The following is a 12865-nucleotide window of genomic DNA, read 5'->3' as shown; positions in this document are numbered from 1 at the left end:
ATGTGCTGGCCAAGGCATCGTGGTTGTGCTAGTTAGCAGTGTGGCGTGTGTAGTGTAGTGTACAATGTGTACTCATGCCCACCGAGTCGCCGGATATCAATAGACCTCTGGTTGTAGCAGCGCTCATCTCGTTTTGCATCTCTTGCTGGCGCGGTTAGCAGGATGCAATGATACATGCCTATATCTATGCAGCGCGAGACCAGAGGGACAAGGTACATAGGGTAAACAAATACCGCGACGACGGGGGATTATTTAGAGGGGGGGGTTGCGCAAGCAAGGGTAGGGAGAGGAGGTAGAGCAGTTAGAGCAGGCAGTAGTTAGAGTAGATTCAGTAGAGTAGATACGCTGGTACTTGGAATTCCTATCATACCCAGCTACTGCCGCGAAGGGGGGGGGGGGGGGGGGCTCAGAACGCAGTGCTGACCCGGACCACAAGTCCGTTGCCGGGGCGCTACCTAGTACCTGCCCACAAGCCTGAGCAACCATCAACCATGCATCCATCAAAGAACCGACATGCAAGGGAAAGGTTGAAGGGTTCAGCGTGAACTAAGCTCCGCTCGGCGGAGCTCGTGGTGGTGGTGGTGGTGGCAGGTGCTGGTACACATGTATGTGGTACTCCATGTATGTAACCCAGTAGATAGTTGACAACCCGTACCGGTATGTAATATAGAGTATGTCGTATGTAGTAGCACGGGCAGTCGGACAGTGGGAGAGTTTCCTGCTGCTGCTGCTGTGCTGCTGTGCTGCTGCTAAGACCTGGGGACCCTGCACCAGTATGTACCGTAGAGCAACGGATGTTGTTTTGTTTGTTCGGTGCGCGGATGCATCGTGATGTCATGCTGTGGGTTGGGTTTATTCCTTTGTTGCGTCGAGACGGACGGAGAGACGCAGACGACGACGACGACAACGATACCAAGACGGCATTCTCCGTGATCGGCATTCGCAACCAACTAACTAGCGGGGAAGGGGGGTTATGTACTTGCACCGGCACGAGGGGAGTGGCAGGTGGCGATCCTTTGCCGGACCTGTCTCGTCTTGCTGGGCTGTGTCTCAAGTTCGGGATCCTGGATCTCGCTGGTGCTGCTGCTGCTGCTGAGGAGGAGGTATGTATGATATGTAAGTAGCATATGTAACTAAAGCTTCCCATCTCCACTCTGCTGCCTTCTCTCCGTCCGTCGACCCGTCACATTTTTAATTTTTTTTCTTCCTTTCTGCTGCTGCGGTCCGGTCTTGGATGTTCCTGCCCCCATGCCCACTTTCCCGGTATCGAAGCCATCGTCATTCAATTCAGGGAGCGCCTGCGTCGCGCGCCCTCCAGTCACCAGTGCCCCTCACATCCAATCTTCCGGCAGCGGCAGGTATCTGCTGGGTACCGTAGGTAGAGTACTATAGGTGCTATAGGTAGAGTACTCGCAGTGAACAGTGCCGCGAGGGACGGTCGCCATTGTGGACGCGGCGTAAATCCGTGTGCAGTTCATCATTATCAACATCATCATAATCGTCATCATCGACGGATGCACCGAGTCGATCCGCCATACCCACGGTTGAGGATTCGAGGTATGTACATACCTATAGCACCTCCACATGCCCTCCACATGCCGCCCACCTCGAGATGCTGCAGGGCGGGGATGCGACGGAAACCAAACCTGCCAATGTTGGTGGGCGCCATACATGCTATGATAGTGGCTTTTCCCCGGCGTCATGGGCCATGGCTAGGACATTTCGGCATTGTCCGAGGGGACGCGGGCGGGCGTGCGTGCGAGGTATGTATGAACGATATGAGGTATGTATGAACGATATGAGGTATGTATGAACGATATGAGGTATGTATGAACGATATGAGGTATGTATGAACGATATGAGGTATGTATGTAGGCTCCACTGGTGGACTTCTTGGTCTGCAGGAAGTCGTTTGGACATGCTGTGGGATGTGGATGTGGATGTGGATGTGGAGGCTGGCTGGCTGGCTGCGCGCTGTGTCAGTGTGAATGAGTGTGTGAGACTTGAGTGTCTGAGTATGTGGGTGCCGTGTTCTTGTGTGTGTGTTCTTGTGTGTGTGGCGGACGGTCGAATGGGGGGGAAGCATCGTCGAATGGCATCGTCGAATGGGGACATCGTCGTTCCCTCTGGGAGGTGCTAAAGCAAGTAAGAAGTCCTTAGTGACTTTAGTTAGTTAGCGAGTTCTGCTATCGTGATAGGCTGGCGTAAACCCCATCGCGGATGGATATGTTTTTTTTCTTTCAGTTCTCTCACATTCTGGCTAGGGGGGCGCGGGGCAGGGATCGGAGTGACCCCAACGTTTCTATATCGGTTCACAGCAAAGGCCACAACCCACGATTTGGGGGGGATGGATGGATGGGTTCGAGCGAGCGGGCGAACGAGCGAAAGGAACTACATGGCTAACTAGCGGCGGATGCTAGGTCGCACACACACAGACACAACTCTTCACACCCACACTCTCACACACACCTCTCTCTCTCTCTCACACACGCCCGCCAACCCGACCAACCACCCACGCAACACGCAACAGCGGCTCTAGCTCCGCGATCGACACAATTCGTTGTCATATGTAAAGTTGGCGACTCGAGTGGTGATGATCGGGACTTTTCGCGGAAGGTCAGCTGGCGGGGCGCCGAGGGATGATCGTCGACCGTCGACCGTCGTCCGTCGACCGCACGGAACGAACGTCCTCACGATTCGTGATCGGGACGGCGTCATCCATCACTCACTCAATCACTCATCACACATTCACTCAATCGCTGTCCAACGGAACGCAGAGGCGTGGCTAACACGAGGACAAGGCAAGGCAAGGCAAGGTAAGGAGAATCGACAGCGAACACGCGGGCGGACGAGCTCTCCCGTGCGCACCGCACGATGGCTATTAGAGTAGGGACCGGTATGTAGGTGCGAGACAGCGAGACGGAACGCTGGATCATGATGGGATGGAGCGCCCCTCTCCCCCCTCCACCAGAGTGCCGGTGGCATGCGCATCGCTCAATCGCCAATCCAAGTGCCATAGTTGAGTACTCGCATATCCCCCCCTCGCCGCAAACCGTTTCGGACTCGCGAGTTAATCAAAAAAAGAAAAGCAAGCAAGCAATTGATTTTCCCCCACCGTTTTACGCCCAGAGCGAGTTTTGAGTTTCGCTATCTTTTTTCTTTCTTCTTTTTTTCTTCTGCGGTAGATATACCACGGTAACTATGACTATGATCAAGGGGGCCAATGGCAGTTGGACCGCAACCCGTGGGAGGAGGATGCCTGCATATCATACCTATGCCCGTAGAGTGGTGATGTACTTGGTGCTCTACCCCGTGCAGCTGACCGAACCTTGGCAGTGTCTCGCCTTTCGCCTTTCGTAGCTGTGGCTGTAGCTATAGTTAGCTGTGGCTGGTGGTGGACGAAAAGTGAAGTCCCGCGTCGGATCTGGGGACTCGGGAGGGAGCAGCAGTAAGGCGTTCGGCGTCTTGCCGCTAGCTGCCTAGTTAACGACGATGCGGATGGATAGCGATTCGGTCGTATCTACCAAGATGCAGCAAATGCGCTGCTGCAAGCGCACACACGCAGGATGGAAGGAGTGGAGTGGAGGGAGAGGGAGAGGGAGGGGGAGGGGGAGGGAAGGACGGCCGATGTCGATGAGGTCTGTATGTAGGTAGGCTGGCTGGATGGCTGGATGGATGCCTCGGACCTCTTGCATGCACCACCGAGTCACCCCCCTTCACTTTGTCTTTTGCCCTTTGCATTTGCCTTTTGCCCTTTTGCCCCACCACCACAACCACCACAACCACCACAACCACCACCGTAAAAAAAACAGTCGGATAATCTTCTGCCGCATCGGGATGCCAATCCATCCCGAGAGTATCGATTCGCTGGAGCCGTCCCGATGGGAATGTTCGTCGCTCGTCGCTCACTGGGCCACTGGCCACTGGGCCCTGAGCACTGGGCACTGCAGGCGGAGCCAAGTTCCAACAGGAAAAACTTAGGCATGCATATACATACCCGACGGAGAGGAGAGACCGTTTGATCGGCTCCGAGCGTACTCTCTCGAGTTATAAGGTATGTGTGTGGAGTACATGCATAAGTCATGCATAAGTACCTCTGTAGGTATTCCTTCGACTCCATCGGCCGCCGTGCTGCTCGATCTACGGTATCTGAACTCTGGGGCATCATAGGGAGGCACTAGCTAGTACAATGTCACCGATGAATGACCATTGACCGCCCCCTTCCCCCCCTTCCCTCGAACGAGCGTCATGGACATTGGAAATTTAGGAAGTGGTACCTATTACAAAAGCACCGTACTCTACTCTACACGGCGGTGCCGTCACGCATCGCCGTGTACGGTAATGATCGGGAGGGAGGATGCCCATTGCCGATCACCCCCTTGAGCCAGCCTTCCGGGGTTCTCCGTTCGGCACACCCTCCCGCACACGGACAGACACGGACACGGACAACTCCGTCGAGTACTCTACTACCTATACTAAGGCAGGGAGCCCCACGTAACTAACACAACCCAACCAAAGCAGGCCCGAATGATGAGTGATCGATCGAGCAACACACATGGTATCGGTATTCCAATCCGGAACCTCCCTCCCCCTCCACATCCTTCCCCCCTTCCTGCCCCTCCCCTTGAGGGATAAATAGTGGCTGCATTGCATGACGCCAAAGGGGGAAACCGGCGTTTCAGAATCTTCGGGTGTGGGGAGGGGGGGAGGGGCGCACGGAGTTGCGTGTCAGTCAGCTAGCCTTCAGACTGAGCAGCTCTTTCGCAACATCACCAGGCACTCATCGGCTGTCACTCGGTCATTGGGCCGGCCAGCGAGGCTGGCTATGTGGAGTAGGTACAACTACTACCCTCCCATCGGTTCTGCGGTAATTATCTATGGGGTAGACCCGGTGGGGTTGCTCTGGTCTGGCTACCTAGGCAGGTCATATGCTATGGCGGCTTGATGCTCTCTCGGTCTCAGTCTCAGTCTTACTCTTGCTCTTGCTCTTGCTCTGAGAGCCCTCGCACCAGTTATCTCCTCCATACCTACCTAGAACGTCCCAGCAGCAGCATTCGTGGCCGTAGAGTAAAAGAGTAGTTACGCGCGTACTTGCATCAACATTTGGTCATGTACCGGTTTCAGCCTTCGTGTCGTTCGTTAGCATGTAAGTACCCACCTAGCCAAGTTGATAATCTAGACACTCTAGTGACTAGTTGTGGCTTGCTTAGGTACGTACATTTTCCTCTCCAAGCCTCAAGCCTCCTCTAAGGTGTAGATATATAACAGAAGGAAAAAAAAGCCAAACGACCTTGCACTGTGCAGGGTATGTATGTAGGAATTCCATCCGCCGTCCGGATGCAAACAGAAACGGAAACAGAAACAGCATTGGAATTGGGATGGGGGCTAAACATTTTTTGGGCCTGTGGCTTGCTGGCTGGCTGGCTGACTGGCTGGCTGGAGGGCTGACAGGCCGGCCGACAACAGAGGCTGGCAACCGAGCAGATTCCGTTTCCGGCCGGACACGACTGAGCGATTGGGCGATTTGGCGATTCCCATTCTCATTCTTATTCTCCGAGCTCATCCGGGAACCCGGACATACCAAAGGTGCGAAGTGCGGAAATGAAGGGCAAAGTGTCGAAAAGCAGGTAAAGTGCGGAAAAGAACCCCTCTTTTTCGTCAGGTGGAGTCAGATGGACTGGGAAAGTGCGGATTTGGGGTTTAAGGGTCAGCCAGTCAGCAAGCAGCAGGCAGTGTTGGGCTTGAACTTGGACTTGAAGCGAGTGAGCGAGAGCTGTGCCACCACCACCTCCACCACCTCGACCACCAACACCACCACCTCCACGGTACTACCTTATGGAAGGAGGAGGAGGAGTGCCCATTGTCCAGCGGACGCGCGGCGATAAATCTTCAACTACCTAGGCTCTAAGTCCAGCCCGAACACAGCAGTCGCCACAGGCCCCCAGCAGTAGGCTCTCTCTCTCCCGCCCTCTCGATGACTGTTTTTCGCCATGCGGTTGGATATCTCTCCAGTGGCCAGCCGCCGATTGCAGGCAGGCAATCAGGCAGGCAGCCAGGCTTCGGTTCCTGAGTGCAATTTCATGACAGCCGTTCATTCAGTATGCACAACGATCCTTGCGGCAGGCAGCCAGGCAGGCAGGCATCTACATCCATATCCATGATATCCATGTCCACATCCATACGGTATCCATATCTACATCCATATCCACATCCACATCCACATCCACATCTTCAATCTACCTACTTATGTATGGATGGGTGGATGTACGTATGCATGTATGTACACCAGCCAGCCATCCAGACCAGCCAGGCCAGCCAAGAAACCCAAGGTGCCGACTTGACTTTGTTGGCTGATTAGCTGGTTGGCTGTTTTCGTATCGACTCGCAAAAACAGATCCACTTTTTGCACACACCAAACTCTCACCTACCTTGCAGCGGCTGGACGTGACTGCCGTACATACGCGACCGAGTTTCCTCCAGGCTCCAGGAGCGCAGACTGGAGAGCGAGAGAGAGAGAGAGAGAGGTAATTACCCGGGTGGCAACGAGTGCGTAATCTACTATACAGTCAAGATATTCCACCTCGCCGGTGCGATGGTAAGTTGGTAACCTCTTTCCGCTCCGCTCCGCCCCCCTCCGCCCCATCGGGCTCGACTCGAGCAGGTGGAAAGGGGAGGGCCGGTTGGAGCCGGAGCGAGGGGAGGTACCTACCGGCGCACGCCACGGCACGGTACGAATCCAATTTGCCCTTGCCTTTGCCTTTATGTACGACGATGGGATCAAATATCATGTGAGGCTTGAACCCGCGGGTTCTATGCACTACCAACTTACATACCTACTCTACCTCTCTAGTATGTATAAGTGGTGGCTTGCGCGGGAATGCGCTCGCTCTCTCTCGGTCGGTCGGTCGGTCGGGCGGGCGGCGGTGGTGGCGATGGCAAAACGTGCTATGTATAGTATAGTATAACGGCCGGGAGTCTCGGCAATGCGCCCGAGGCCTGCTGACTCAGCGATAGAGTACGCAGTAGTTAAGTAAGAGTAGATACATGAGTTATCAATCAGCCGCGAAGTGGGGAGAGGTGAGAGGGGAGAGGGAAGAGGGATAGTGCAGCGGACAGGCGGCATTCGCCGCGAAGTGGTGGTGGAGCACGTGGTGGAGGGATGCAGTGGTGGAGTCATAGAGTGATAGTGATGGAGTGATGGAGTGATAGAGTAAGCTGGCTGGCGAGCAAGGCGAGCAAAGGCTCTACCCCGCGCACTCCAGACCCTAGAGAGCACGTAAGGAAAGACATCTAGGTTCTTTAATCATGTACAGAGAGCACTTGTTTCGAACCCAGTAAAGGAAAGGAAAGCAATGGGTGTTTGTTCAATGTTCAACGTTGTATCGCCGTGGACCGTGGGCCGTAGAATGTAGTTAGGTGACAGGTGTGTGTATAAATAAACAACCACCGTGACTTGGTAGTCTTTGCCTATCATGGGTAGCTTGATCCATGAGCACTGAGCAGAGCGAGTGATTTTCGCCCGGTCAAGACTGGACAGTCCACCACACAAGACACAAGACACAAGCGGCGGCGGCAGTTTCTGACACACTTTACCGAGTGCACCCGTGGCCTACCTACATACATACATACCCATACAGTAGTATGTATGAAGGATGCAAGACTCGCGGGGCTGCTGTGCGGTAGGTAGAAGCTCCTGGTGTGGCGGGATAGTTTGGGGAAACCAAGGGATATCTACCTATCATCACTGATATCCCCCCGCACAAGCCGGGAAAGTTGAAACCACCACTACCCCGCCGTCACGCCCCCTCGCGCGTCAGCAGAGCAGGCCAGACAACGGATCCTGATGTCCGAAGGAAGGAACGCTTCCTCGTATGTATGTACATACATAGATACCGGTATCGGTATCGGTATCTTGGACTCAGCTTGTCATGACCTTGCCCAAGTAGGTACATTTGCGCTGCAAGCAATCTATATACCGTAGTTAGTACTCGTACCGCAAGCTCCGCAGGACAATGGACATACCTACCTCTGGGTAAGTAACCATGGGATACAAAACCAGCGCAGGCTAACTACCAGGTAGTTACTCTGGAGGGGAGGGGAGGAGGTATGTAACCATCTACCTATCTGGGTACCTAGTAGGTATGGAGATAGCGGTATGTGGTATGTAAGGCAGTGCAGTGCAGTGCAGGGCACTTCGGTGGGGGAGGTGGAGGTGGTGGTCGTGGTGGTGGTGAAGGCTTGGCTCGTGATCGGGGGTGGCGTTGACGACGACGGAGCGCAACACTTTTTCCCATCCCCGTCGGCGGCGACGGCGGATCCCCGCAAGCCACGATATGCGATATGTATGCACCGTCCGGACTCCGCAGTTGATGATAAGCGGGGTAGTTAGAGGGTGGTTATGTAGGGTAGATTGCTTGCGTTGCGTTGCGTTGCGGCTGGCCAGCGCCCACACTCACTCGCCTTGCTAGAGGGAAGGGAAGGGAGAGTAGACCTCGGCTTCGTCGCCGATAGGAAGGCAGGAGGGAGTGGCCTCCAACAATACTGCGTATGCGTGTGGATCCATGCGGCGCAGCAAAATAAATGAATGAATGAAGCGAAGCGGTGATGGATGGATGCTTGGATGGACGGACGGAGGTGGAGGTGGAGGTGGATGGGCTGATGGGCTGGGCGGCGGGGGGCTGGATTCGAACCAGGAAGATTGCCACATCCGGCTACCCTGGAGGTTTTCTCCATGCGCCCTCCTCCTCCCTCCTCCAGACCACCACCACTTGGGCTCTTGGAGTATCTACATACATACACGCCTCTATGCAACCAGCCAAGGCTGCGCTGGGGGGTAAGATTGCGAGTGAGTAGAGTTGGATAAAGAAATGGCGAAAATGAAAACAAAACGAAAGAAAGGAAGGAAGAAAGAAAGAAAGAAAGAAAGAAAGAAAGAAAGAGAAACTGTTATCGAAATATGCACTTGGACTCTGGACAGATGGTACCTCCGAGGCTCCGTGGGGAATTTTGCTTATTCCCACTGCACACTCAGTGACTCCACACTTATCACCGCAGGTGGCTCGTACATACATGTCCAGAATCCTACCTAGATGCCATTCGAACAGCTCTTGCCCATTATTCCGGCGCCATCCAGCCAGACAAGCGATTGCGGCCGTTTGCTCCGCAGGCTGCCAGCCGCAGCACCGATTAGGTTCGGTATTGCTGCAGATAACTATCTAGCACAATCGCAATTGCGATCGAGTATCGCGTTATCGACAGAATGGACGGAGTGGAAGCGCGAGTGAGTGTTTGTGAGCGTTCCTATGCACCACGGAGAGGGCACGGATGCCGTGTGTAGGTACAGTACTCTACAGCCATGGCTTGAGTGGGGATGTGATTGGGGACTGGCTACCTACATAGCTCCAAGGAGGACGCCAGCTTCACCCGCCCCCTCGCTCGCTACGGCGGCGGGGCTGGAGTGCGTGATGGCATGACGACTCGCTGCTCGACGGATGCCGGTACTTAGGTAGGCATCAACAGCCCAGCAGCCTGGTGATTATTTTTCATAGATACGGCAACAGCCAACTGTCCGCCTCTTGTGATCAATGATGATTATAACACTATATCATCCTCTACATAAGTAAATACTTAGATACTTGGTAGACAGGACGTAGGTACTCAAGTAGGCATGTAGACCGCCATAGCCAGCGGTCGTCCTGACTCCTCAATGAGGCGCCAGGCTCCCTCGCCTCTCCCGTGCGTACTCGCTATCTTCATACCGGTATCTTGCGTGGGGGGCATGGGATGGAAAGTTGCCTACATACATGTCCTTGGGAACAAATCGGCCGTTCCGTACCGTCCATGAACAGTGATTCTGCATGAGGAGGACGATGCGCAATCACCAATATTTTCCCTTGGGAATTTCCCTTCTCTTCCCTTCCGGTCACTTCCCTCCCTCTTAATCTTGTAATTTACATACCCCACTGCACTGCATCCGGACGGATTGACGCCGCAGCAGCTGCTGCTTCTGCTGCTGTCTCTCGATCTTTCGTTCAAATTTCAATTCAATGCGGTAGCAACTCTAAAGAATCTTCCATGGATCATTCATTCATTCATTCATTCATTCATTGGGGGTCTGGGAGATTTTCGTGGATAGATCTCCCTCCATCCCTCCCCTACTTTGGCCCAGATTGACGGAAGATCATCGGAAATCTACATGCTTATATGTAGTAGCCAGAGTGGTTGCAACTTGCAACGAGGGGATTGTGGGGGATTGACATGGTGGGGTTCCGGAAGTTGTCACTGGGCTGTGGGCTCAAAATACCTAATTCCAGGAGAGTTGTGTAGTATGTAAGGAGATCTGCTATAGTTATACCGAAGTAGGTAGTGGTTTATGTAGTTACAGTGGAATAACCACATACATTTCTAAGCAGGTATGATACCAGGAAGCATCTCGCAACGACTCCCACCCTCTCCCCCGAGGAACTCAAGAATCAAGACACCCATTCCAACGAGCCATCACCACAACAAAAAAGACATGCAACCATCCCGCATCCCATCCCATGATATGATACGATGCATGGTACCGTATGTACTTACTTGGTATAATGTATGTAAGTAGGCGGGCCGCGGTGGCGGGGAGGAGGGTGGGACCCTGCGGCTCCCCAAACCTTAATCCGACCTTAATCCACCTTAATCCGACCATTGCCTGCCTTTACCTGCCTTTACCTGCTTTTACCTACCTTTACCTGCCTCTACCCACCTCTGCCTGTCTCTACCTGCCTTTACCTTTCATGCCTGCCTCTACCTGCCTTTACCTGCCTCTGCCTGCCTTTACCTGCCTCTGCCTGCTCAGCCGTGTACTCTACGCTAGGTCGCCAGGTGTGCGAGCCTGTTTCGATCCACCCGCGGATTCGCCGATTCCGCCGCCCCTTGGTCATCTGCGAGTCTGCGAGTCTGCGGCAGCGACTGTGAGTCTGTGACAGCGGCAGCGGCAGAGGCTGTCAAACACGTTGACGGTTGGCGAGCCACCACCCCGGGCCCCCGAGGAGCGCGCCGGACCCGGGCCCGGACCCGAAGAAGGCCGAGGAGTGGGAGATCACCCGTTCCCGTGCTCGTGCCCGTGCCAGTGGGTTCGGGGTACTCTATGTATTCCAGTATATATACTAGCGGTCCGCGACAAACTGAGAAGTCGATAAGCTATGAGGTACGAAGTATGAAGCCACACATCGTATAAAACATTTGTTTGGAAATGGGTAGAATGCGAGTGGCGAGCGCCGACATGGATGGATGGCCATGGATGGAAACTTGTCGTACCTACTGTGTGTATGTATGGAGTATGTATGGTTCCAATCTTCAAGAAGCCCTCGCGTATGTGTTGTACTCCATTGATGATTGCTATGATACGGTAACTACCGGATTGGATAAACATGTAGCCTAGGCTGGAGCTGTGGACACTGGACAGTGGGCTGCGGACAGTACTGTGGATACCTACTGAAGATTATCACGGTAACCATCGAGGCATGTAGCACAGCTACCTCCCCACCGCTTTCAGACAACCATTCATTTCGTCCAGCTCAGGATAAATCCCCAGCACATCCCCAGCACGCACGCACGCAGTGCGCACAGCGAGAAACTGGGGGGAAGTATGCACAAGTACAAGACACAGAGTAGGTATTTTGGCGACTACACTTGATCTCTGCTTTGCACCGGTTCCGTTCGCTGCTATGCTATGGCATATGCTTCCTGCCTCCGCATTGCTTCGGCATCGTTCATGCACATTGCAAACCACATATTCGAGATATTTGAGATGGTGATCGGCACTTGTGCGTCCGGCCGTCGGTTTGGCCAGAGCTCGAGGGTATACATGCTCTATGTCGAGGCCTTTACTCGCACACATACATACTTCATACTATACATCTTAGGTGCTCAGGTACCTATATCATCCCCCTTATGTTTCTCGTGCTTGCTTGCTTGTTTGCTTTCTTTCTTTCTTTCTTTCTTTCTTTCTTTCTTTCTTTCTTTCTTTCTTTCTTTCTTTCATTCTCGCCATACCTTTCTTTCTATCTCATATCACGTACATATCGAGCAGAACGAACGAACCGGACCCTTCAGGCATCTGCGAGCCGAACCAAGTCCCTAAACCGTGCATGCATGGCGCAGGATGGAGAAAAGCCGCATTCGTCCGAATGCTGCATGCCAGGCCAGGCGTCTGATTGCGAATATTCCCACTAGTTAGGTATGTAGTTAGACAGCACTTGATCATCACGAATGGCTGGCTGGCTGGAGAGAGAGAGAAAAAAAACCTAGTCGTGTCGTGTCATGTGGAAACATGAATATATCCCTCAGGAGACGAACGGAAGGATGGAGGGAGGGAGGGGAGGTGCGAGGGAGGGGAGGTGCGAGGGAGGGGAGGTGCGAGGGAGGAAGGATCGGGGTTCGTAGCCAGCCCTGGACGGTCGTGGGAGACAGCACTTACAGCCAGAGATATCTGCTCTAACTAGCGGCTGTTACCCCTCATCCACCGTCAATGGATCCAGCGTTCGTACGTATCAAGCGAAACGATGCACGAGCATAGCTAGCCAGCCAGCACTGAGCAGCAGCAGCACCTACCTGTGGGCGAAGTATATATGTGTGTATGTAGAGGAGAATCAGCTGCCGAAGTATCGAGAACCTCCCGGCTTGGTCGAAGGTACACACTGCCTCGCGGCCTTTTGCATTCGACTCGACTCAACTCGACTCGATCTGTGTTATGGATGTCGGGGTATATTCGATCGCCGCCCTTCGATGTTCGCATCCGGGCTGCATCGCGAGCGAGAGGAGAGTACATACCCCCTCCTTTCAGTAGTCTCGTCCACAAAACCGCGCAAAACGCCGGCGGACGTGG

General features: G+C 53.9%; 3 protein-coding genes across 3 annotated transcripts; 2 read left to right on the top strand and 1 right to left on the bottom strand.

Moving 5' to 3' along the window:
* The first annotated feature begins 5162 nt into the window (after nucleotides 1–5162).
* Nucleotides 5163–5993, top strand: BZA05DRAFT_217357 (uncharacterized protein). The gene has a single exon (XM_051479672.1). The coding sequence runs from the start codon at nucleotides 5379–5381 to the stop codon at nucleotides 5883–5885; it is 507 nt and encodes a 168-aa protein (XP_051341990.1). The 5' UTR covers nucleotides 5163–5378; the 3' UTR covers nucleotides 5886–5993.
* Nucleotides 5994–8646: 2653 nt separating this feature from the next.
* Nucleotides 8647–9143, bottom strand: BZA05DRAFT_217312 (uncharacterized protein). The gene has a single exon (XM_051479671.1). It carries the CDS (start codon nucleotides 9069–9071, stop codon nucleotides 8712–8714), a length of 360 nt encoding a protein of 119 aa, XP_051341989.1. The 5' UTR covers nucleotides 9072–9143; the 3' UTR covers nucleotides 8647–8711.
* A 2528-nt stretch (nucleotides 9144–11671) lies between these two features.
* On the top strand, nucleotides 11672–12517 carry BZA05DRAFT_217304 (uncharacterized protein). The gene is made up of 2 exons (XM_051479670.1): nucleotides 11672–12212; nucleotides 12289–12517. The coding sequence occupies exons 1-2, from the start codon at nucleotides 11932–11934 to the stop codon at nucleotides 12476–12478; spliced, it is 471 nt and encodes a 156-aa protein (XP_051341988.1). The 5' UTR covers nucleotides 11672–11931; the 3' UTR covers nucleotides 12479–12517.
* The last annotated feature ends 348 nt before the right edge of the window (nucleotides 12518–12865 follow it).

The sequence above is a fragment of the Tricharina praecox genome, assembly GCF_024521635.1.
Source record: "Tricharina praecox strain CBS 144465 chromosome Unknown BZA05scaffold_5, whole genome shotgun sequence".
In the NCBI taxonomy this organism is placed as follows: domain Eukaryota; kingdom Fungi; phylum Ascomycota; class Pezizomycetes; order Pezizales; family Pyronemataceae; genus Tricharina; species Tricharina praecox.
The sequence above is the reverse complement of the archived record's forward strand: the minus strand, read 5'-3'. Positions and strand labels throughout refer to the sequence as shown.

Coding starts and splice junctions, on each gene's coding strand:
- BZA05DRAFT_217357 (XM_051479672.1), top strand. CDS start 5,379: ATGGGGGCTAAACATTTTTTGGGCCTGTGGCTTGCTGGCTGGCTGGCT.
- BZA05DRAFT_217304 (XM_051479670.1), top strand. CDS start 11,932: ATGTTTCTCGTGCTTGCTTGCTTGTTTGCTTTCTTTCTTTCTTTCTTT. Junction 12,213..12,288: donor GATTGCGAATATTCCCACTA/GTTAGGTATGTA, acceptor AAAAAAACCTAG/TCGTGTCGTGTCATGTGGAA.
- BZA05DRAFT_217312 (XM_051479671.1), bottom strand. CDS start 9,071: ATGTATGTACGAGCCACCTGCGGTGATAAGTGTGGAGTCACTGAGTGT.